Genomic DNA, 21,447 nt, shown 5'->3' on the forward strand with positions numbered 1-21,447 from the left:
AGAGCTATTAGTCTAGTCCCGACGTATGTATCTCCAAGACATCACCCTCTCAGACGCCCTCATCCACATATCATATTAATATTTTAAGTACAAAAAAATAAGATTAGTAACTAATCATCTTTATTAAGTAAATCTAATACACTATTATCACGTAAAATTTAATTTTGAAATTAAGTAAATTAAATTTATATTTAGGTTTAAGTGAAGTTCATAAATAAATATATAACATTAATTATTGATAATTATGGTTGATAATAATTTAAAAATAAAAAATAATATATTTAAAATAATCTTAAAAAAATGTATTATCAAAATTAGTGTTTTGGTTAGTTAGCGTAACTGACAAACGTTAAGTTCGAGTCTCTCTCTCTCTCTCTCTCTCTCTTTCCATATATATATATATATATATATAGAGAGAGAGAGAGAGAGAGAACCGCTTGGTTTCTTTCTCCTCTCCCCAATCTCCTCACTGTATTGCTCTTCAGTCGATCCAATCCGTTGACCTAATTCGATCGATACATTTATTATCTTCAACCAGACCCGTTCCTTTCGCCTCTGTTGGCAATAGTGAACGAGGAACTACAATTTGTAGGAATTCCTCTTTAATCTTTGATTTTTTTTGTTTAGGTATCGGTTTAACCAGTGCGTTCGACTCTGTGTTCTACTAATTTTGTGGCTTCATATTGTTTAGGGTTAGATCGGTAACATATTGAAGCGAAGAATGTGGAGTTTATTGGCAGAGGTGAAGAAGAGCGGGAGTGATATCGGAGACTGCAAAGGAAGAGATGTCTGGGTATTATATTGTTGGATTTGAAGTTGTTCCATGCAGCGTGAAGCGTGATCCGGCTGCCATGTCGAAGCTTAACATGTATGATAAAATTGATCCAATGGACTGCACTCTGGAGCTTGACAAGTCCCAATCAATTTGGGGGCAAGAGATCTCAGTTGCCTATGAAGTTGTATTTGTGAGAATTGACATCGGATGTCTCTTAAGGTGGGATACATGCCTCAGGATGGAGGGTGATCGGGCTTGTTGTTATATGCATTTTAAACGTCATACTGTGAGTCAGCAAGAGAACAGGAGTTCTTCCAATCTCATTGTTCTTAGATCTTTTGTCCTTGCGGTACTCGATCTTGATGCCACTTAGCCATTTGGGTGGGTTACTGACGCACTTTGGCTTAGCATTTTCAGCACTATGTGCAAAAGAACCAGATAACAAGATAAATTTCTTCTAGGTAGTATCCTTTGTGGACTCTTCCCTTTGGATCCCTCTTTGTTAAACTTTTCTTCATCCTTCATAGCACATGGCTTGGAGGGTCCATTATGTGTTTGGATTCCTACTCATAGTCCTATTGCTGGTCAGTGTCTGTGCTGAAGTTTCTGTTGTCCTAACTTACATGCATCTTAGCACGGAGGATTGGCAGTGGCGGTGGAAAGTTTGCTTTGCTTCTGGATCAGTTGGGTTGTTTAAGTTATCATGCTCCACCAGCTACTCGGTATTTCAACTCAGGAGTTTCAGTGGGCCTGTTTTATCTATAATGGTCTGTACCTTGGCTGTTCATTGGTTATGGCTCATTCTATTTCATCTACTGGCACCATATATTATTCGGTATCGTTTTACTTTGTTCACTACCTTATTTAATATCCACTAGAGGTTTTGCTTATTGAGATGCAACAATTCCTCACTCTCAGTTACAATCTTATATCTGTTTCCAATTTCCAATTATTTTTCATTGGAAATATATATCATGTTAAACATGCCCAGAGTTAATTTAATAGGACATATGCTAATGCTAGTAATACTTTATTTCAAATGCAAACGTGAAATTTTATCTAGTTGGGGTATGTTGTAATTTGTGATGCTGCATCTTTTAAGTGCTTCTTTCATTCTCACAAGGTGCATTAAAATGCAGGGGTGCCAAGAATGCCCAAGTATATAACCTAATAGACCAACTTGGCATTTGTTTTCGGGTCTGTCATGGTGCATCTTCAGCCTTGTGACTTCTTCAAGAAGTAAAGGGGATTGGTATAGTGGCTGATTGATAACATTTGTCACTATATGGGAAGTTTGAAGATACTAAACCTTCTGCCACCTGTGGTTCGCCTAAATGGTTGCCACCTCTTGTCTGCTCGAAGCTCATAATCAGAGACTTACTTGTGTTACCCGAGATGTATAGCTATTTAAAACTGCAGCAAATGGATGCAGCATATTTACCTAGCATATGGAATACGTCGTGTTGTGGAGCAATCGTGGGTATGTAAGGCATAGGGTTGTTTCATGATATGTCACGGATAGGGTCAGTTGCTTCAGTATTTGGGTCAATTTCTCCAATTGCTTAATGCATTGGGTAAAATGTTTGCCCATGCCAAGTATTAGCTACTTTTTTTATTGTCTCTAACAATAGTGGTAGAAACATCAAACTTCTGGATGTGATGTTAATTGTTTGGTTCCTTTGTTGCTTGGAGCTTGTCTGGTATGGAATTAGACTGCCATGAGACGTTTTGGACTATTCCAGGTCAAATTGGACTTGGAGCAACTTAGCTAAAGTTTCTAGTTGGTAAATTATATTATATGATCTTTTGTTTTTGTCATCTTTGTATGTTGTTGTAGCTTTTCTAGTGATTGGTGGAAACTTTTCTTGTTGGATTTAGGATTCATGTGACATTTTATGCTCAGCAAGATTAACATCTGTATCATGGATTAAAACCCTCTAACTAGGATATCAATACCTTCTTATTAGCATGTTCCACGCAACTATCATATGTCAGCATATACACTCAGCTTTTGATCCTCTTAATTTGCTACGTGAAGAAAAAAAAATTGTGAAGTGCATTTTATGTATTCCTGATTGCATTCAAGAAATGCATTGAGTTCCAGAGAAAATTTCCTGGACCATCTGTGACAATGAATAAATTTAAATTCGTAGAAGGATGTTGATATTTCCAGGTTCAAAAAAATCTACTCTTAACTTCTAGGAAGATGATCATGGTGACATAGAATGGTCTGCAAGACTTGAGCACATAAATATAATATGTAGATGCAATGTAATTAGGTGCTTTTCCTGAGACTAGTGTTTCTTTCATGACTGGTGAGCTGCATAGATATGCTTGTGGTTGATCGGATCTGTTTATGTCAGGTAAGCTATGTCAGATAAGATATGATGCAGTTTAAGCTTTCTACCAAACCATATATATTACTGTTTGTTACTGTGTTTATATTTTTATATTTTATCTAAAATATTAGATTAGTTCTTTACTTTTTAACACCTATAGCTTTTGGTATGGTGAATTGCTTTCCTTCCCTTCTCTCTGCTATCCATGATAACAGAACATGTGTCTTGTCCATTATACGAGCAATGAAAGTATGTTTTGTTGCAGAGGAATAATGGATGGTAGCATAAGTAGGACATCAAATCGTTGGCATTAAAATGGTTCAAACAATATCCTTTTCCATTATGTTTTGTAAAACTTTTTTTTGCTTTGTGGGACTTCAAATTGTTGTTTTAGTCTCAATTTGCTTAATAATTTAAGAAATATATGTCTTGAGGAATTGTTCATTGGTGCCGCAGCTCTTAATTTTCTTATATTTTTTTATCAAATTAACATGACCCCTTTTCTTGTGTAGGTTCCTCAGTAAAATGTGCTGTATCGATGAAAATAATGTGAGTTGCTTGTGCTTTGAAAGCAACCCACAAGCTTTGTAAGATTCTTGAATTTACTGTGGATGTCCTGATGGTGAACATCAAGCACTATGGACACATACAAACAAGCATTGTTGGGGGATACAGTGAAAACAGCTTTTTTTTTTTTTTCCCTTTAGGTGGTACGATGGAATGTTGAAAGTCGAAGCAGCTCTCATTTGTTTTGTATTAATGTTAAAACAGGTTTTAGTTCAGAATTATATTGTCCTTTTTTCCCCCTGTTTATGTCTTGAATGGTACTGATAAGCTGCTGACTGATCTGAATCCAATTTGAAATTTTGGGTATGGATCCTCATTCTTGAGTTTAATTTATTAACTATTTTCCTAGTTCAAATTGGAATTTTTTGATGCAGTTTGTCATCCACTCTTCTAATTAACTGATGTGTAACCATAAGTTTTCAACACATGCAGGTAAAGATATACTGATATTACCGGAGGAGAAGGTGGGGATGACAACAACAACAAATGCACCGACTGCTCCACTTGTGCAAGAGGTAATTAATCTTGTCACTACCTAACTGGTTGTCGATTAAGGAACATCAACAAGTTGCAAGCAAAATTCTAAGACATGGTAGAAGAAGCGGCTACCCGATTGCACCAAACCCACTTCCCATGTCTTCTCCTTGCCCACCCTTCTTCCTCCTCGAGCTTATAATAGGGGTAGCCATGGCTTCACCTTCCCTGCATTTAGCAGACAAGAAGGTCATGCCACAGACAAAAGACTCTTGTTTATTTAGCTGGGTAAAGGCTCAAGGAATCCTGGTATGTGATCATTGATATAATAGACTAACAATTTCTCAGTGTGGCAGGGGTGTTCACAGCCCGGTGGGACCTCCTGCCATGATGCATTGTCGCAGGAGTGGGTGAGCATGACAGTGGCATTTGTACAAACTACTGCCGAGGTAAAAAAGATGTGAAGTGCATCCATGCCAATGCACACACACATAAACAAGTTGACATTTGAGCTTTCATGTCAAGCAACTCATTATGGTTGTGGAAGAGTGTTGAGGAAGCTTCACATGTTCAGGTAAATCAGTGACCTCATTTCTCCTCGAATCTTTGTGCTTTTGATTAGAATATAGCATAGAATGGCTTGATCTAATTATAAGTGCTCCATCAAGCATAGTATCTTTCGTATTTTATCCTGACTTTTCTATGCATTAAACAAACAGGCATACTGCACGAAACAAGTTTCCTTTTCTCTCTCTCTCTCTCTCTCTCTCTCTCTCTCTCTCTCTGTTAGAGTTGATTATGAAGTAAAGAAAGTTTAACCTCAAGAAACAGTATTCATCTATCTAAATATTGCTCTGAGATTAAACAAGTTGACACACTACCAAACAGAAGTGCATTCTGGCTATGGGACCCCTGGGCACATGGTGAATGATCATATGTCACAATGAAACTTTGTACACATTCATAAATACTTTACCAAGATCCTGTGTTGTGTAAAGCAGGTGAGGGCACTCACAGAGTTCATCGCGTCTTCTATAACTCCATTTCCTGTCTATATTGCCGAGCTGCAAAACCATGTCAATTAATTTGAAGGGGAAAAAAAAAAAAAAAGTTGGTCAATTTCCTAACTTATATATAAAAATTTGGCCATTCTAACCCTTTATTAGTGTCACGTTTTATTTTGTTGAAGGTTTCTTTCTTATGTGGGTGGCTTCTGCACTAAACAACTTAAAATGCATGCAACTTTTTTGCAGTCAAAGTTTGTCCATCCCTGGGGAAGGCAGCATTCGCTCAGCCCTCCGATTCCTTCGTACTCCCAAAAAAGAGAGAGATCACATGGGGTGTTCATCTCTTTCTCTCTGTCTCTCTGCTCTCTCTGTCACATTTATAGAGGCCTACTATCTCATCTCCCACCACCAACCCATTCATTTTCCTTCCATAAACCACCGTTACCACCTGCAATTCCTCTTCATCAGCTCGCTCACTCATCCATGGGCTTCCCCTCCGTCTGCTACACCGTCATCCTGCCGCGACCGGTTGCCTTCGTCGTCAACCTCCTCGACCGCATCAAGCTCGCCGTCTCCATGGCCCTCTTCTACCTCGGCCTCGCGACCTCCTACGAGGACTACTTCGCCTTCCCCCTGCAGCTCCCCGACCTGCCCTCCCCCCTCTCGCTTCCCTCTCCGCCTTCCGCCATCAAGACCAGGCTCCCCGTCGTCAGGTTCTCCACCCTCCGCCCCAGCTCACACCACGGCGGCGAAGCCATCTGCGCCGTCTGCCTCGGCGCCTTGGAGGCCAAGCACGAGGTCAGGGAGCTCGGCAACTGCTGCCATGCCTTCCACAAGGCCTGCATCGACAAGTGGGTGGACATTGGCCAGCTCACCTGCCCTCTGTGCCGAGCTCAGCTGTTGCCCAACGGAAGCGAGGAGGAGGAGGAGGAGGAGCAGGAGGACGACGACGACGATGCCGCGTTTGCTGAGCCTTCCCGAGGTTGAAGCCAAAGAATAGCTAGCTGCATACAGTGGGTTAATACAGTGTTCTTGTACCCCTGATGAACCATAATTTACCTACCTCAAGAGGCTTATGTACAAAGTTGGTGCTAAGACTGACGAGTCACTTGAAATCCTTTACTCTTTACCGTGTTCTCTCGTTCGAGATATTGGTGTACATGATTCTACATGGAAAAAGAAAGCATCTTGTGAGTGTGTAAATCCATTTATTTCGCCTGCAAAGGATTGGGTTGATGGTTGATGATGGCCATGAGAGGGAAGAAAAGATGGTGTGCATACCATGATCCAGTCTCGGTTGCAGATGGCTTCTGTTGGTCTTCTGTGTACTGTACAGATCTAAGATCTTAGATTATTAACTGAACCAAGCACAAATTTATCCCATTCAAATTTATCCGATTCCAACATCTTCCTTGGTTGTGTCACAAGATGGCACTGCCGCTGCAGCACTTGGATTGAGAGGAAGCACCTTTGGACTGATTTTTCTCCCTTTCTGATCTTAATTTTGAGCACCCTCAACTGATCCTGGTGAGGTTTGCCTTCAGAAGAGTTCGCTTAAAACAAAAAGGTGAAAGGAAAGGAAGCAAGATGAACTTGCAAGTCAGAAGAGTTCAATGGCTAGGAAGAGCTCAAGTGGCCTCAGACCATGAGGTGGGTGGTCCATCACGGGATCTCAATTAACAGAGGTCGTTTCCACACACCTCAGAGGAGGAGGTTGGTGGATCTCAATAGAAGATGACTTGAATGCCAAGTTCAAATGCTAGAGCTCGAGTTGAGTTGCTTACCCAAGTGGTAGATAAAGAATGGACTACAAGTTGTTTGCTTGGAGGTGTAGTGAATGCATTAATCAAAGTCTAGTTCATATCCCATGTGAAACTAATCGGATGAGAGTTCCTCAAGGCTGATGGTCCCATTCCTCACCACACACAAAGTACAATCTTTCAGGTGATGACTCCATTTTGATCTGATCTCTGTCACAATGAACTCTGTACCAAAATGGACCAGCTGAGGAGCAAACGGAGTCATCCTTGCATTGCCTTCAAACACAGAGCATGCATGCTGTGTTTGGGGAAATGCGGTGGGCAGTGCTATCCATGAACCTACATGTACTTGGAGAGAAGACCCAGCAGCAGCACAAGCCCTCCTGAATCACTAGCTCAAGCCTCATCCTTGTGGACCTACAGATAGATGAGAAGAGGATCACAGGCTTCCCCTCATACTAAAATGTGGATAGGAATGATTCATGATTTATTTCCTCATTCTCCTGAAATTAGAGCATTCTTCACATGATGTTTCTATGCAAATCTTTTTATATTAATTTAAAGGTGCAGATACCAACCATTCTATCATTGGCTGTTTTTTACTATCACTATCTTAATTTACATGGAGCCAATCTCACCCACTTGATGACTAATTGATCAGAGCTTTAAACCTGGTTACAAGATTGTCAATTCTTCACCTTGTAATCTTCTTGGGAAAAGGTCCTCCACAAAGGATGAGACTCCTAACAAAGTTATGGGTCAACTTTCGAGAAGTTGGCACCAAGTTTCAGAAGAGCATTGCAGGTAAAGGTCAAAGCATCTTAATACATCTCAAATAATTGAAACCTACTTTTGGATGGCTAGCAATGAACTAACAGATCAATACAATGATGCAGAGATGCTTCTTAATTCAATGCCATGTTTAAGCTGATAAGTAGATGAGATTTCCCTAACTGCTGAGGAAATCTCTCTACTCTGTTGAGGGAAATCCTCTAACCCGTTGAGGAAACTTCTCCTTCTAACCTGTATATAAAGACGGAGGATATGTCAATAACATTCAACTTCTTCTTCTACAACTCATTTATCTCTTTATTTTAACATGGTATCAGAGCCAGCTCCTCTTGGCGACAGCAGCATCGCCATGTGTTAGCCAAGCGACCACAGTAGCACGCTGCCTCAAGCGGAGTCATTGAAGAAGCACCAAGACACGGATTCAGAGCCGGTGCTAACCGGTCTTGCTTTTCTTCGCCGGCCTTGCTCCCTCTCCTATTTGCTGCCTACAGCAGACACTCTCCGTCGCCGTCACGCAAGGAGGAAAACATTCTCTCCTCAATAGCAGTGAACGGCGAACAACGGTGTCTTCCTCGCTTCCCGGCCAGTAGCAGTCGCAACTGCTGCACCTTCCTCTTCCTTCTTCTTCGCCGGAAGGACAACGTGGTCCTTCAGCCCCACGTTGGGCAGCACCAGAGAAGACATCAGCCGCCTCCTGCACTTCTCCGGCCAGTAGCAGTCGCAACTGCTGCATCTTCCTCTATCGCAGCAGCCGCCTCCTGCACTTCTCCGGCCAGTAGCTGTCGCAACTGCTGCATCTTCCTCTACCGCAGCAGCTTTCGCTGCCGTTTCCATCTACACAACGGCGCCTCCTCAACGGCGGTGTCTTCCTCCTTAATAGCGACGAACGGCGAACGACGGTGTCTTTCTCGCGTCTTCCTCCTTCGCTGTCGCAGCCACTTCCCGGCCAGCAGTAGCCGCAACCGCTGCATCTTCCTTCCTCTATCGCAGCAGCTTTCATTGCCGCTTTTCTCTATACACCTAATTGCTACAGATTTCTCTCACTGCAGTTTCCTTGAGTACTGCTGCAGATTTTTGCGGTCATTTTCCGGCGAACCGCAGTCTTGAGTACCGCTGCAGTTTTTGCAGCCATCTCCCGGCGAACTGCAGTCCCTACAATCTGCAGCAGCAAGCAGCAATCCACAGCAGCTGCCGGCAGCTTTTGGCACTGTTGTAGATTGCTCAATCTGCTACAGCAAGCAATCTATAGCAGCAGCCCCCTCCCTCATTCTCCACCTTGTGTGACCTGAGTATCACACAAGGTTCGCTGCCTTCTTCTGAAAAAAAAAAAAAAAAAAAAAAAAAAAAAGAAGGAAAATGTCTTCGTTCACTTCTTCTGATGTTTTAGTTCCTGTAGGGACTCCCACTTCTTGTTCTTCTACAGGGCTTATCTCCATCAATGCTGCCACGCTAATCCCCTTTAAGTTATCAAAGGGTGGCAACTATGCGTCCTGGCGAGCTCAATTCTCTAATCTTTTATTTGGATATGATTTGTTAGGTTACGTTGATGGTTATTTCAGTTGTCCTCCGGCCATGCTCAACATCCCCGGTGATCCTAATCCAGTACCCAATCCAGCTCACAAACTGTGGCTACGTCAAGATCGTCTCATTCTCCAAGCCATTCAAGCTTCAGTTGCTGGATCCGTTGCTCCCTTGATATCTTCATGTGTGACAGCTGCCGATGCATGGTCTAAACTGCAAACCACCCTGGCAAATCATTCGCGTACTCGCAAGCTCAGTCTTCTATCCAAGCTTATGGAGACAAAACAAGAGGGAAGTACTATCTCTGATTATTTACAACTTATCAAGGTTATCATCGATGACTTGGCCTTGATAGGTCATTTCCTATGTGATGAAGAGGTTGTCATTCATACCCTCAATGGTCTCGACACCGACTACAAAGAATTGGCTGCTGCAATTCGGGCACGCGACTCGCCAATCTCTTTTGAAGATCTCTATGATAAGTTGACTGACTACGAGATGTCTTTGAAGCGTGCGGACAAACTGCCTGGATCAACTGTCACAGCTCAAGTCAGTCACAAGTCTAAACGGAAGAACACTCGGTACTCACCGAACATCACCCAAGGTTTGGCTACTACGCCTCTTGATTCTGTGAGTTCCATGCAACACCCCTCCTATCCTCCTAGTCATCCCTTCTCGCAAAGTGGCGACTCCAGCCATCATCCGTCTTGGCGTCCTGCCCTACCGAGCCATCAGAGACGGGTCGTTTGCCAACTGTGTGACAAAGTCGGCCATTCCGCTAAAGTTTGCCGGTCTCGTCTCCACCTCCCTACTCCGTCACACTGGCCACAGGCAAATCTCCTAACTACTCCGACACCTAGCCAGTCCAACTGGATTGTCGACTCTGGTGCCTCTCATCACATCACCGCTGATCTTCAGAATTTGTCTCTTCACAATCCCTATGGCGGCAATGAAGATATCATCATCGGTGATGGTAAAGGACTTTCTATAACTCATACTGGTTCCACAACGCTTAATTCTGACTCTAATATATTTACTCTCGATGATGTTTTATGCGCCCCTCATATTAAACGCAACCTCATTTCTGTTTCTCAATTTTGCAAACATAACAATACTTCCCACATTCAACTTCTTCTTCTACAACTCATTTATCTCTTTATTTTAACATAAGCCTTGTGGATCAGCACTTTGTATAAACAAAAAACTTGCTCGCTTTCCTTTTCAGTTCATCGATGTGGTCAAGCATCACAAGTGTCAGCACAAGAAAGAGAACAGTTCAATGCAATCTCTCCATCTAGTAATCTTTTCCTTAAGGAAATGCATAAGAGAAGTGCCAGTTATCACATATCGGCAGAGTGCAAGTTCAATCTTTAGAGTTGAAAACATAGTCTTCGAGTAAGGTGAGAATATATTGAATGAACAGTTTCAACTAGTGATGGCATATGCTGATTGCATGGACTCCTCCTTTTCCACCTACATCAACTATTTTAAGATGAACATGCTATGAACACAATCCACAAGAAAAAAAAAATTGATTCTTTCAATCCATATCCGATTAACTATGAACTGAAACATTATATTAAACTTACTTCTCTTGCAGATGATCATAATCTGAGTTAGGCAGCAATCCTTATGCTAGGGTTTTAGATCCAGAATCCTTCATGTGCTCCTGACCCATTCTAGGTTCCATCAACTATATTACTCATGCAGCATCTCTGATGCATAGTTGCACTACTACCTAAGCCTTTGAAATCTATCTAGCAAGATTGGCCTCCGATGAAAAGACAGATCCAGGAAACCTGGGCAAAGGCTACTGCAGCAAAGTTGTAGTCTTGCCAAGCCTTTGAGTCTTGTCAAGACATCGACCTTCATGTGCCCAGGGCAATGAGACACGTCCACGGATCCACAAAACCGGGAGAAAACCTTCTGCGCAAGATGCATTCTGCATTGAATTGACACGGAAAATGGGGAGAGCAACTGCTGCGTCCCCAAAGCAGCAAGTCATTTCGAGTCTCATTTGACTCCATCACTCCTTCCAAGAACAGTGCAGGAACAACTATCACGTCAACACAAAAGAGGGCGGGGCGAGTGACCGACACAAAATGATTTGATGGAATTGTTACGTCGAAGTCTTGCTTTCTTTCTCTGACAAAGATTTGATGGGATCTCACTTGACAAGCCTACTATAACTACTACGTCTCGTTGCTTTCTCTCTTTGGCTGTGGCGTCCGGCAGCGCTACTTGTCGATCGTCACACTCATACATCTTTTGCTCCCTCCCACTGCTTCGGACGGAAGAGAAACCTCAGACCTCGTGACCGCATGCAGCTGAGAACCAAAGAAACCTTGATATGCTGTCCTTACTGCAAGGATTTAATATACACCTTCACTAATCTTGCATGAAGCAGTCAGACCTCTGTATGCCGTTCAACATCTAAGGATCATACTAATTTATTGCAGGCAATCAGCATTGCTCAACAAGTCTGACTGATACATGAATCTTAGCATGATATTTACTTATTTCATCACCTACCATAAGGTGTTCTAAGTTCAGCTTTACTTCCTTATGGTTCTTTGGCCGTAGACACATTTGTGTATCCACAGACCTCAGTGCTTAGAAGCAGCATTAACAGATGTAGGTTACTTAAAATCGAAGGTTAATGAGCATTCTGAGGTATTGTCACTTCAGAGAGTTGCTGGCCTCCCAATCATCAGCTGTGTGTTTACCTCCATGCTTTGAACCTCTGCTGCATTTAATCGTAGCATATTTCCTCCCTTGAACTTCATTTTAACAAAATAAATAAGTCTAATTAGTTTATTTTTCACTGAAAAATGACTGCTTGATAGAGAAATGTAAGTGAAGCAGATAGATTACCTTTTCATGTAATAATTTATTCTCCTTTGAAAGGCTCTTCTCCTGGGTTTCATACATAAAACAACAGAGATCCTTACAGTGAGGCAGTAAGAATGATCATATGGCAGGGAATGATGCTTTTACCTTCTCTCTGAGCTCTGCGATTTGCTCGGCTAGGAGGCATTGCTGAATGAACAGAAGAAAAGTGAGTCAAAACCAATTAGGTTTGCAAGATGAGCAAGAGAAGAAAGGATGTCTCATCAGGACTAACTTTTCTCTTCCTAATTTGTCTCAGGCTCTCCTCCAGCTGATTCCCTAGTTCATGCAGTTCTGCTGCTGAACAAGTTTCCAAAGTTTCACCAAGGAGCTTCCTGCAACAAAGCAAATGATGCATGCTCACCAAGTGGTCAAAATTGTAAACTGGATAGAACAATAAGGAGGATGGAGTGTGGGCAAAATTAAGGAACCTTTTATGGGCTTCAATAAGTTCAATCTTCTTTGTCATATTAGTGGCCTCAGACATCAGATCCTGCAAATAGCAGGTACAAATATACACATGACAAACCAAGGGAGAAGAAGTCATGAAGGTTTTATTTTTTTCTTTTATGCATAACATTAATTTCTCTTATTAGCTGCATTGGGTCTACTTTATGATTCACAGTGGTTACTGATAAGATCTTGATCTCATTCTTCTTCCTTTTCCTTTTAGTTTTGAGGGAAGATCTCCTTGGACAGTGTTGATAGCACTAAAATGGAATGCTAATAACTCAATGCCTTTGAGTAATCTTCAGAAGTGAAGAAAAAACATGAACAGATGCTTTTGAATGCTTGGATTCAATGTTGTTGAATATGGCTAATGTTTCCACTGGTGAGTGTTATTGCAGAACTGATCTTTCTTGTTTCTGCAGCTAACTACTGGAATGCTTGACTTGAAAGATCAACAGCACAATCATTTACTTATCAGAATCCATGTGATAGAAAAAGATGAAGCCTTTCAACCTTCATCTCTTGGGCCATTGCGCTGTGTTTGGTATTCACATCCTTTGTGTGCATCAAGTAGCGATCCATCGTCTTTTCGATGCTGAACACCAAAGAATGGAAGAGGGTTAATGAACTATATGAGAAAAATGAATTATAAAAGCATTAGACACTAAAAATTGCTCACAATTGATGAGGAAAAAGAAGAAGAAGAGAGATTTTAGATGATAAAATAGGATGTCTCACATCCTTATAATAGTAGTGGATAACATTGATCTTTTTTATTCCTAGAATATATACTTAGTATTCAATTTTTACCTCAATTTGATCCACAGAACTCAACCCTAGATGTTGAGTTACAAACATAGATTTGGTATAATAAAAGTCATGGTAGTAGCCATATTTATTTTTGGTGGAGAATCCATCATCAAATATATAACCATAGAATTTTGGCTAATCCTCAACAAGGAAAGGATGTCATTTACTTGCTTAACCTAATGATTATGTTAGTTTAATGAGTGACCAAAAGAGATTGGTAACAAAGGGGTTACCGAAAAGTTTAGAAGGATGAGTGTCATTTACTTGCAGAAGATGCAAGAGACAGAAAAAATAAAAGCTAAAGAAGTTGAAATATCAAGTACAAACTTTGGTACACAACAGGAAGAAACATAAAAATATCAATGTTGAAATAAGAAAGATAAATGCTTAAATATAACATGAGCTTCGGGAATTCAATTCAACGCTAAACATAATAAAGATCGATGTTGAAAAACCCAGAAAAAAAAACAATCCATCTGTTTTAGTGTTTCTGTACATGAAATAAAATCTTGCATCCATTCCAACATGCTTTTGCACATACTACTGAAGAGTTAATACTGGCTTAACCTAATCGCGGAAAATGAAGAAAGGCTTACTATTTAGAGAGCTTTATCGATTCCTTTCTTATCCTAAGCACATCACTGTTTGCTTCCCATTTACTGATCCAAATTCTTGGGTGGTGGAAGTGAACAAACTGAAGAATCCTATGAAGCAGCGCATGTCTATGTCAGTATGTGTGACATGTTAGGACAATTTTGCTATTATTATTTATGTGTTTAAACTTCAAAAGAAGATAAGATATCATTGTGCTCATGTTTTCATACTGCATTGATTGAGTAGCAATTTTCTTACTTCCTCGTACATCTTTTAGAGTTCTCCGTGATATCGATTGATTCGGATACGATATACTCAATCCATGTATCATCCGAGATCGCTCTCATTTTATATATTATCTTGGTATTATTGTCATACATCAGTCGAGATCGGTCTGATGGAACTCGATTAAAGTTGCCAATTATGACATAATACTAATCACTGTATAACTTTGCAGCAGTCACAACTCTCTCCCACACACACACTGCAGCACCCTCTATTAATTAGTAGTTTATCCAAAGTAATCACCAACATTAAAAAGAAATGAAACCATAAAACAAGTGACCATACCTTCTAGTCACATACTTGATCTGAATAAGGTATTCTTCTTCATTGTTGATATTTCTGATGCAACCTAAATCATATACACATTTGGCATAAACAAGATGGGATGAGGAAATCATTATTAGCACCTTGTAATGCAGCAGCATATCTATCTCTAATCCAAGTGGGGTCAATTCTCTCGAATAACTTTATAGGTAGGATTCATGTTTTTGAGTCTAGTTGTAAAGGCAAGGTGCTTTGTTTTCCAGCAGATAAGTTTCGAAGCTATGAATACATAGGTTGATTCAGATATCTCACTGGTTTCAGGGTTAGAGCAGTCATCTGAGGTTAGGATTTCTTAGTCATTTAGAACAGTCCAGAGTTACATGTATGCAAGAAAAAAGATAAGAAAGCTTGATATAATATCACATGGAGGTATGGATGCTCATGATATGTTGTTGTATACTTGACTTGGGATGAGGAACATATTATACATTTTAGATTGAATAGGTTCTCACATTGACTTTGTTTAAGAAAATGTTAATGTCAAGTGGAAACAAGTAACAACATTTAGATATGATTAGTCATCTCAAAGTTTTTTGAAGGCTAAACTATAAGCAAGTGCAAACTAATTCTTTGATCTTAGGGTGATAAGTAAAGTTTTTTGAAGGTTAAATTACAACATTTAGCTGAAAATTAACATCGCATTATGCTACGCGCATCTAATCAACGCAAAATTATTGGTTACCGGTGGTAATCGACCAACAAGAAGAGTTTGTAAGGTGAAAGGGGTGTGTCATTTGCTTCTTCCAAAGCAATGGTTGAAAATTGAATGATATTGTTTGTGATAAAAAGAATAGAAGATAAGAATAATTATTGTAGAAGTTTTATTATTGAAATAACTTTAGCTTGAATACATTAACATGTCCCTCTCCTATTTATACAGATTAGATTAAGAGAGAGGATTTTCCTCAACAAAATAGAAGATTTTTCTCAATAGAGTAGAGATATTTTCTCATATAGTTGAGAAAATTATCTTGTATCAGTAAACTGACAGGTTCTTAGGAAGAAGTAATACAATTTTGAATCAAGAACCCTTATAATTGCAAGAACATGATGCCAAGTAGAGGGGAAATCCTCCCCATTGGCAATGTGGTGGTTGCAAAGAAACAGGTTCATAAATGATGCGACATATAAGAAGAGTTCAAAATCAAATAATCTTATTAAGTAAAAAATAAAAACAGATACAGGGATTGAAAATTGATGTGCTTATGGTGCTCTCCCAATCAGTCAAAAAGTGTCCACTATCATGCAAGCCCCATGAGATGAGCCTAAAATGAGATACCTATCGAGTGACATCAATAACTTTGTTTTCTGGAGGAAAGTCAGTATATTTCAGCAGGAGCAGGATGAACTTTTGCTCCTAAAACACAACAAAGGGATCCCTATTTAAAGAATCTATGCTTTTAAATGTCTAATCCTGAGAAATGGACTTAAAACAAACAAAAATAGCTACCATTTCAAAGCTATTGACTCAAATCTGGAGAAATAAATCATCTAGGGAAGTGACTGGTATCAGCAAAAGAGAAGTTGCAAGGGAGAATGCAAGAAAAGAGAGTCTAATCTACAGTAGAAAGGTCACTATTTCCTGAGGCCTACTTGGTTTCCATGTCACCAGGGAGCACATTCTTGCCATGGTTTCCATGCTTGTGGCTTTCAGGTAGACTTGCTGGTGCATAGAAGAAACTTATATCCAAGCATTTCCAGGTTGGTGAAATGCTAATGCTAATCCAACACATACCGAACATACATGATACAAGTAGCTACTGCTGTCGGATGCACTAATATGGGAAATATGACCCACATGATGGCACGATTATATGTATCTGAAACTTAAATCTCTGGTCATCCTTCATCCATTTTGCTTTTGTTTCTGATGTAGTTCATCTCAGGATTTATGATCCAACTCATAGTTTCGATCTCTGTGATCGTTTCCTGTGCATGATGATGGTGATCTTCAAGAAGAATCAACACCAAAGTATCCACAAGAGTACTACCGCATGAGCAGCGTCCAGAGATCAAACAAGTGGAAAAGCTCCTTGTCAGTTTGGAGGTACAGAAAGTATCAAAAGGAGAGTGTCAGCAAAGAACATGTACTACTTGTAGGACAAGGGAGAGACCGATCGATTAACTGGGTACTGCATCAAAGGAGGAAGAAGCCAGGCCCGAAAACGATGGGCGAGATCACACGAAACAAGGGGAAAGGAAACCAAGAAAATAGTTATAGAGTCAGGAACCTGGAGGAGCTGGAGAACTCCCAGAGCTTGCCGCGGCTGGAGAAGACGATGAGGGCCACCTCGGCGTCACACAGGACGGACAGCTCGTATGCCTTCTTGAGGAGGCCGTTGCGGCGCTTGGAGAAGGTCACCTGCCGGCTGGCCGCGTTCTCTATCCGCCTCACCTCCGTCTTTCCCCTCACCATCTCTCTCTCTCTCTCTCTCTCTCTACCGTTCTTCTGATCTGAACTGTGATCTCTTCACTCTTGGGCTCCCATCTCAGTCGTTCTCTGAACCTTAGGGGACTTATGAAGGGTAAGAGGATACTAAAGCTGGAAACCGCACTTCCACAAATGGCTAAAGAATAATCACAGAAAGGAAAAGAATAACACTTTCTTCTCTGGTGTCGGTCCTCCTCGCTTCTTCCTTTTTTATGCATCCCTTTCCTTATTGGTCACACTGTCGTAGATTCTAAAACAAATTAAGGAACGAAGAAAGAGGGGGAAGTGAGAGCATTTGTGGCCGCACCTGTTAGCACAGCAAACATTCATTGTCTTCTCAGCTGCTGTTTCTTTAGCCTTTTCCTATATTATTCTGGATTTGTGTGCGTTAGTCTTTTAATTCTTCCATTTCATTTTAAGGAAAAGCATAATGTATTGTAATTGTAGAATCTAAAGGACATGGACAGCGTTGGAGTCTAAAGTTCATGGGAACTTTTCCTACTTGGTAGGGCTGACCACTTTATCTGAGTAGAACATAATTTTGCCTCTGGTTTAGGTTGATTTGGAAAAGCATCGATTTATGTACATCTCCAATGAGTTCTTTGATGACATCTTAGAACCTTAAAATGTGATCTTGTGTCGAGTGATGCCATGGGCACATCATCATTTCTCTTCCTCCTCCCCCATCATCCAAGGAAGAAACTAAACAGTGAGTCATCTCACTATTGATTTATGTATGCGAAAAGAACGTCCATTCTCAAGAGAAGAGTAGTACTTTTTTCTTAGTTGTTTGTGCTCTGTCCATCTGATCTGCCTGTGTAGTGATCGTCGAAGTAATATGCGGAAAAGATCCAAGTGCTAACCTCTCATTCATTACCTGTCTCTGTGTGTGTGTGTTTGTGTGTGTGTGAAGGAAAATACAGAAACGCGAGAGAGAGAGAGAGAGAGAGAGAGAGAGAGAGAGAGAGAGAGAGAGAGAGAGCTTTCTTGTAAAGCTGAGGCTTCGGAGGGGTGCGGTGGTGGTCCTGCCGCAGGGGTCAGTACGAGGTGAGTGGGGAGGAGGAGGGGGAGCGGAGGTGGTGGTGGCGGTGGGTGCGTGTCCGGCGTGGCGTGGGGTGATCGTACGTACGAGAGCAGCAGCCCACGAGGTGTGGACACGCGGCTCGGCTGGCCGAGGTCTCGAGAGTCCCGCCTCACGTGCTTCTCCTGTTCCTCACCAACCTCGTCTTCTTCTTCTTCTTCTTCTTCTTCTTCTTCTTGCTCTCCCGCCCTCTCTCTGCTCGTGGTTCTGCTTCCTCTCTCCGTCGCTTGTTTAATGGGTTAAAGGTTGCAGAAAGTTCCTCGGCGGGCGCGTTATCCATGGCGTGGGGGTTGGAGGAGGAGGAGGCTGAATGAGACTTAGGCGAAGGCGGAGTCACTGTGATTTGAAGGGCGAGCTCTCCGATTGGCGCAAAAGGCCGTCTCGTTTTCGTGAGCATTGAGAACCTTTTTTCGTGTCTCTCCGTCCTCCTCGATTCATGCAAATGCCCACCATCTACTCGCCCGCGGTCCCCTAAAGCTTCGCGATCCGCTTAGGTTCCGCTGCCTCGCGTCTTCTCCTCGTCGAAAGGACGACGGCGAGGTGCGCAGCCTCACGTCCCGCCTTGAGTCGCGACGAGTGTCTATCGTAACTTCAGTTGCTACGTAAAGCGTCCTAGGAAAAAGAAAACAAATACGTCTCGGCTACCTCCACAGGCGGGTCCCGCACGGGCCCCTCCCCAGTCACATCGAACGTACCGTCCGTAACTTGAACCATTAGCCAGTAAGCAAGATAAAACGTGGTGAGTTCCCATTGACTTGGTCAACGATTACGTGGTAGATGCACTGCAATCCGTAGCTCGATCCATTACCCAAAAAGCCAAACGATGAGCAGTATCATTGATCTGTTAATAGACTTGAGAAGATTACAGAACCAAACCTATCCCAATCTGCACCAAACAAGGCCTTCTAGCCTAGTGGGCAGCCTTTCTTCTCTACGAGAGCTTCCATGGACAAGAACATCGAAGGTCCCACATCAATGGAAGTTTACGGTTGCCTCGTAGGTTAACCCCACGTTCCAGTTCGAAGGAGCGACGTCGGACGCGATGATGGTATTTCTCGTGGTGTAGGACATGATCTTGAAGGAAAGGGATTGCCCTCCCAGGCTCGAGAAGGCCTGGTAGGAAGCACCCCAGTTCTGGCTCATGCTGATCCACCCCGTGTTGCTTCCCTTCACCCACATCCTGGCGACGTCTCCTCCGCCTCCCACGTTCATCACGAAGGCCAGCAGCCAGTACCCGTTCCCCTGCAGGAGGAACCGGATTCCGCCGCGAACCGGGCAAGGAACCCTGCAACCATGCATGCCATGGTGTTTCAGCACTCTTCATGGCGGCAGTGAGAACGGAAGGATGGATGGTTTTGATTACCTGCGGTACATGACCTGCACGATACCGGCATGCCAGTCGGCGATCTTCATGAACGCCGGCTTCGACATGTCGAAGTGCACTCTCGGGGGGTTGCACCACCCACCGTTGTCGGAGGGCTGAGCCCAGTTGGGGGGGCAGAGGTTGGTGGCTGTCACGGTGATGATCGGGGAACCCCTGTAGCACGCGGAGGCGCCGGAGCAGCGTATCTGGTAGCAGCTTCCGCAGCCAAATCCGTCCTTGAACAGCACCGAGCTAAGTGCCGCGGTGTTCGTGCCGTATCCCGTGCTGAACAGGTTGCCATATCCGCAAGCTCCACCTGAGAGATACGTATAGATGGCATTCACAACGTTAGATCTGTTCCACAGATGCATTAAGCGATGTTGAGATGAGACAAACCCATGGTTTCTGACGCAGACTCGTCGCCGTAGAAGGTGGCGTGGGCCATCGACCACGGCGTGGGGCGAAACACGGCGCCAGCTCTGGCTATCGCCATTGCCAGCACCAGTAACCCGAGATTGCACAGGAGCGACGACGACGACGACGAAGCCATTTCTTCCTTGGTTTCTCCCTGCATTGCCCAAACTGCTATCAGCTATTTATACATGCAACACTGCATGTGTCTGCGATGGAGAATTCTGATGCCGCGCTTGGACGTCGACTGCACGATGGGCGTGAAGTGCATGGGGAATTACCAAAATGGGTGGAGGAACAGGCAATATTTACTTTGAATCGGACGAAAATTTGAGCCAAGAGTAAGGATGGTTCGGGGATTCTACATTTGGTTCTTCGTCGGGGAACTGCAACGTGCATGCAAGTTTCCATTAGAACGTGCATGGAAGTAAGGTGGGATGCTCTCTTCGTTAAGTTTGGGATGGAGTCGGACACAAAGAATTGTGCGTATGTGCAATTAATTAATCGAGTTTGATGTGTATTAAATAAATTGGAATTGATGGTTTTAATTTGCCAACAATAATGCCTTTTTAAATATTCAAAGTGCACTAAAAATGAGGCTCTTTAATTCCCTTTTTTTATTTTTTTTATTTTTTATTCCTGAGGAAAATATTTTTTATATAAATTTAAGTGAGGAAAATATTATTTTTTTATTCATGAGGAAAATACCTTTTAATGTGGATAAGTTGGGAACCATCTCTCTCTCTCTCTCATTGTTAATATATTTAGTAGGTAATATGGTACTTATCCCTTTCCCACGTCTCCTCCTCCTCCTCGTGGAGATCTCTCGCTGACACCCATCCCAAGCATGACACTAAAAGTGAGGCTGTTCCTAGCAATTTAATATCTGGGTAAATAAAACAGCAACAGTAGCATGATGTGGGTGCAGATTGATCAACCCGAATGATTCCCTTAACAAAGAAAACTGTGGAAGGACAAGCACTGTATGTTGAGTTCATTGGCTCTTCTTCCCTTTTAGAGTTGGGCACACCAGGCATGGCACAGTCAGGGGAGGGAGACAAGTCGTCCGCTTCCGGGCGCCGTGTCTTGCTCCTGTTGGTGCTCTAATGGCCGACGGTGGGAAAGACAAAGGAGGAGCTAGTGATGTGATGTGTCCACTCCCCTACTCCAAAACAATAGACTAATAACTCTTTGTCTCTCCTCCATATCCTCCACCACGACCACCACCACCACCATGTGAACTTAACATGGAGGAGAGATGTAATGGGAGATGCCAAAAGCCCATGCTTGCTTGTTGAGCGCATCATGGTGGCACCAAGTGGCATGGTGCTCCGTATGAGCTCCACCATGTTGGCTTGTTTCCACCTTGCATGCCTCGTGATGTTATCCGTGTTGGATGAAAGGTGATATGGAGAGTCAAGGAGTTGAGACTGCTACTAATCTCAATGTCATTGTTGAGAACTACTCAAGAAAGCTATCTGCCATGGATTTGGCAGTCGAATGACTGGTTTGCACTTACAGGAAAAGGACAATGATGATGAGACAAACACATGAATTTGTGAACCCATCAACCA

General features: G+C 42.3%; 3 protein-coding genes across 8 annotated transcripts; 1 reads left to right on the top strand and 2 right to left on the bottom strand.

The window, feature by feature from the left end:
* Positions 1-437: 437 nt before the first annotated feature.
* Positions 438-6,291, top strand: LOC104000207 (brassinosteroid-responsive RING protein 1-like). Of its 5 annotated transcripts, none has more exons than XM_065128132.1 (6): positions 438-588; positions 692-2,255; positions 3,627-3,984; positions 4,114-4,196; positions 4,504-4,729; positions 5,409-6,291. In XM_065128132.1, exons 5-6 carry the CDS (start codon positions 4,673-4,675, stop codon positions 6,147-6,149), a joined length of 798 nt encoding a protein of 265 aa, XP_064984204.1. In that variant the 5' UTR covers positions 438-588; positions 692-2,255; positions 3,627-3,984; positions 4,114-4,196; positions 4,504-4,672; the 3' UTR covers positions 6,150-6,291. The 5 variants fall into 5 exon arrangements, with proteins under 5 accessions (XP_064984204.1, XP_064984205.1, XP_064984208.1 ...); XM_065128133.1 differs by having other exon boundaries at positions 692-1,610; positions 1,915-3,984; XM_065128136.1 differs by having other exon boundaries at positions 692-1,542; positions 1,915-3,984.
* Positions 6,292-11,667: 5,376 nt separating this feature from the next.
* Positions 11,668-17,232, bottom strand: LOC104000180 (MADS-box protein SOC1). Of its 2 annotated transcripts, none has more exons than XM_009422165.3 (7): positions 16,819-17,232; positions 13,088-13,169; positions 12,556-12,617; positions 12,360-12,459; positions 12,233-12,274; positions 12,110-12,181; positions 11,668-12,015 (listed from the first exon to the last, which is right to left on the bottom strand). In XM_009422165.3, exons 1-7 carry the CDS (start codon positions 17,001-17,003, stop codon positions 11,920-11,922), a joined length of 639 nt encoding a protein of 212 aa, XP_009420440.2. In that variant the 5' UTR covers positions 17,004-17,232; the 3' UTR covers positions 11,668-11,919. The 2 variants fall into 2 exon arrangements, with proteins under 2 accessions (XP_009420440.2, XP_064987227.1); XM_065131155.1 differs by having other exon boundaries at positions 12,110-12,151; positions 16,819-17,228.
* A 1,678-nt stretch (positions 17,233-18,910) lies between these two features.
* LOC104000208 (putative expansin-A30) lies at positions 18,911-20,016 on the bottom strand. Its single transcript, XM_009422194.3, has 3 exons — positions 19,859-20,016; positions 19,463-19,778; positions 18,911-19,384 (listed from the first exon to the last, which is right to left on the bottom strand). The coding sequence occupies exons 1-3, from the start codon at positions 20,010-20,012 to the stop codon at positions 19,072-19,074; spliced, it is 783 nt and encodes a 260-aa protein (XP_009420469.3). The 5' UTR covers positions 20,013-20,016; the 3' UTR covers positions 18,911-19,071.
* Positions 20,017-21,447: the final 1,431 nt, after the last annotated feature.

The sequence above is a fragment of the Musa acuminata genome, chromosome BXJ2-10 (genome assembly GCF_036884655.1).
Source record: "Musa acuminata AAA Group cultivar baxijiao chromosome BXJ2-10, Cavendish_Baxijiao_AAA, whole genome shotgun sequence".
NCBI classification, from domain to species: domain Eukaryota; kingdom Viridiplantae; phylum Streptophyta; class Magnoliopsida; order Zingiberales; family Musaceae; genus Musa; species Musa acuminata.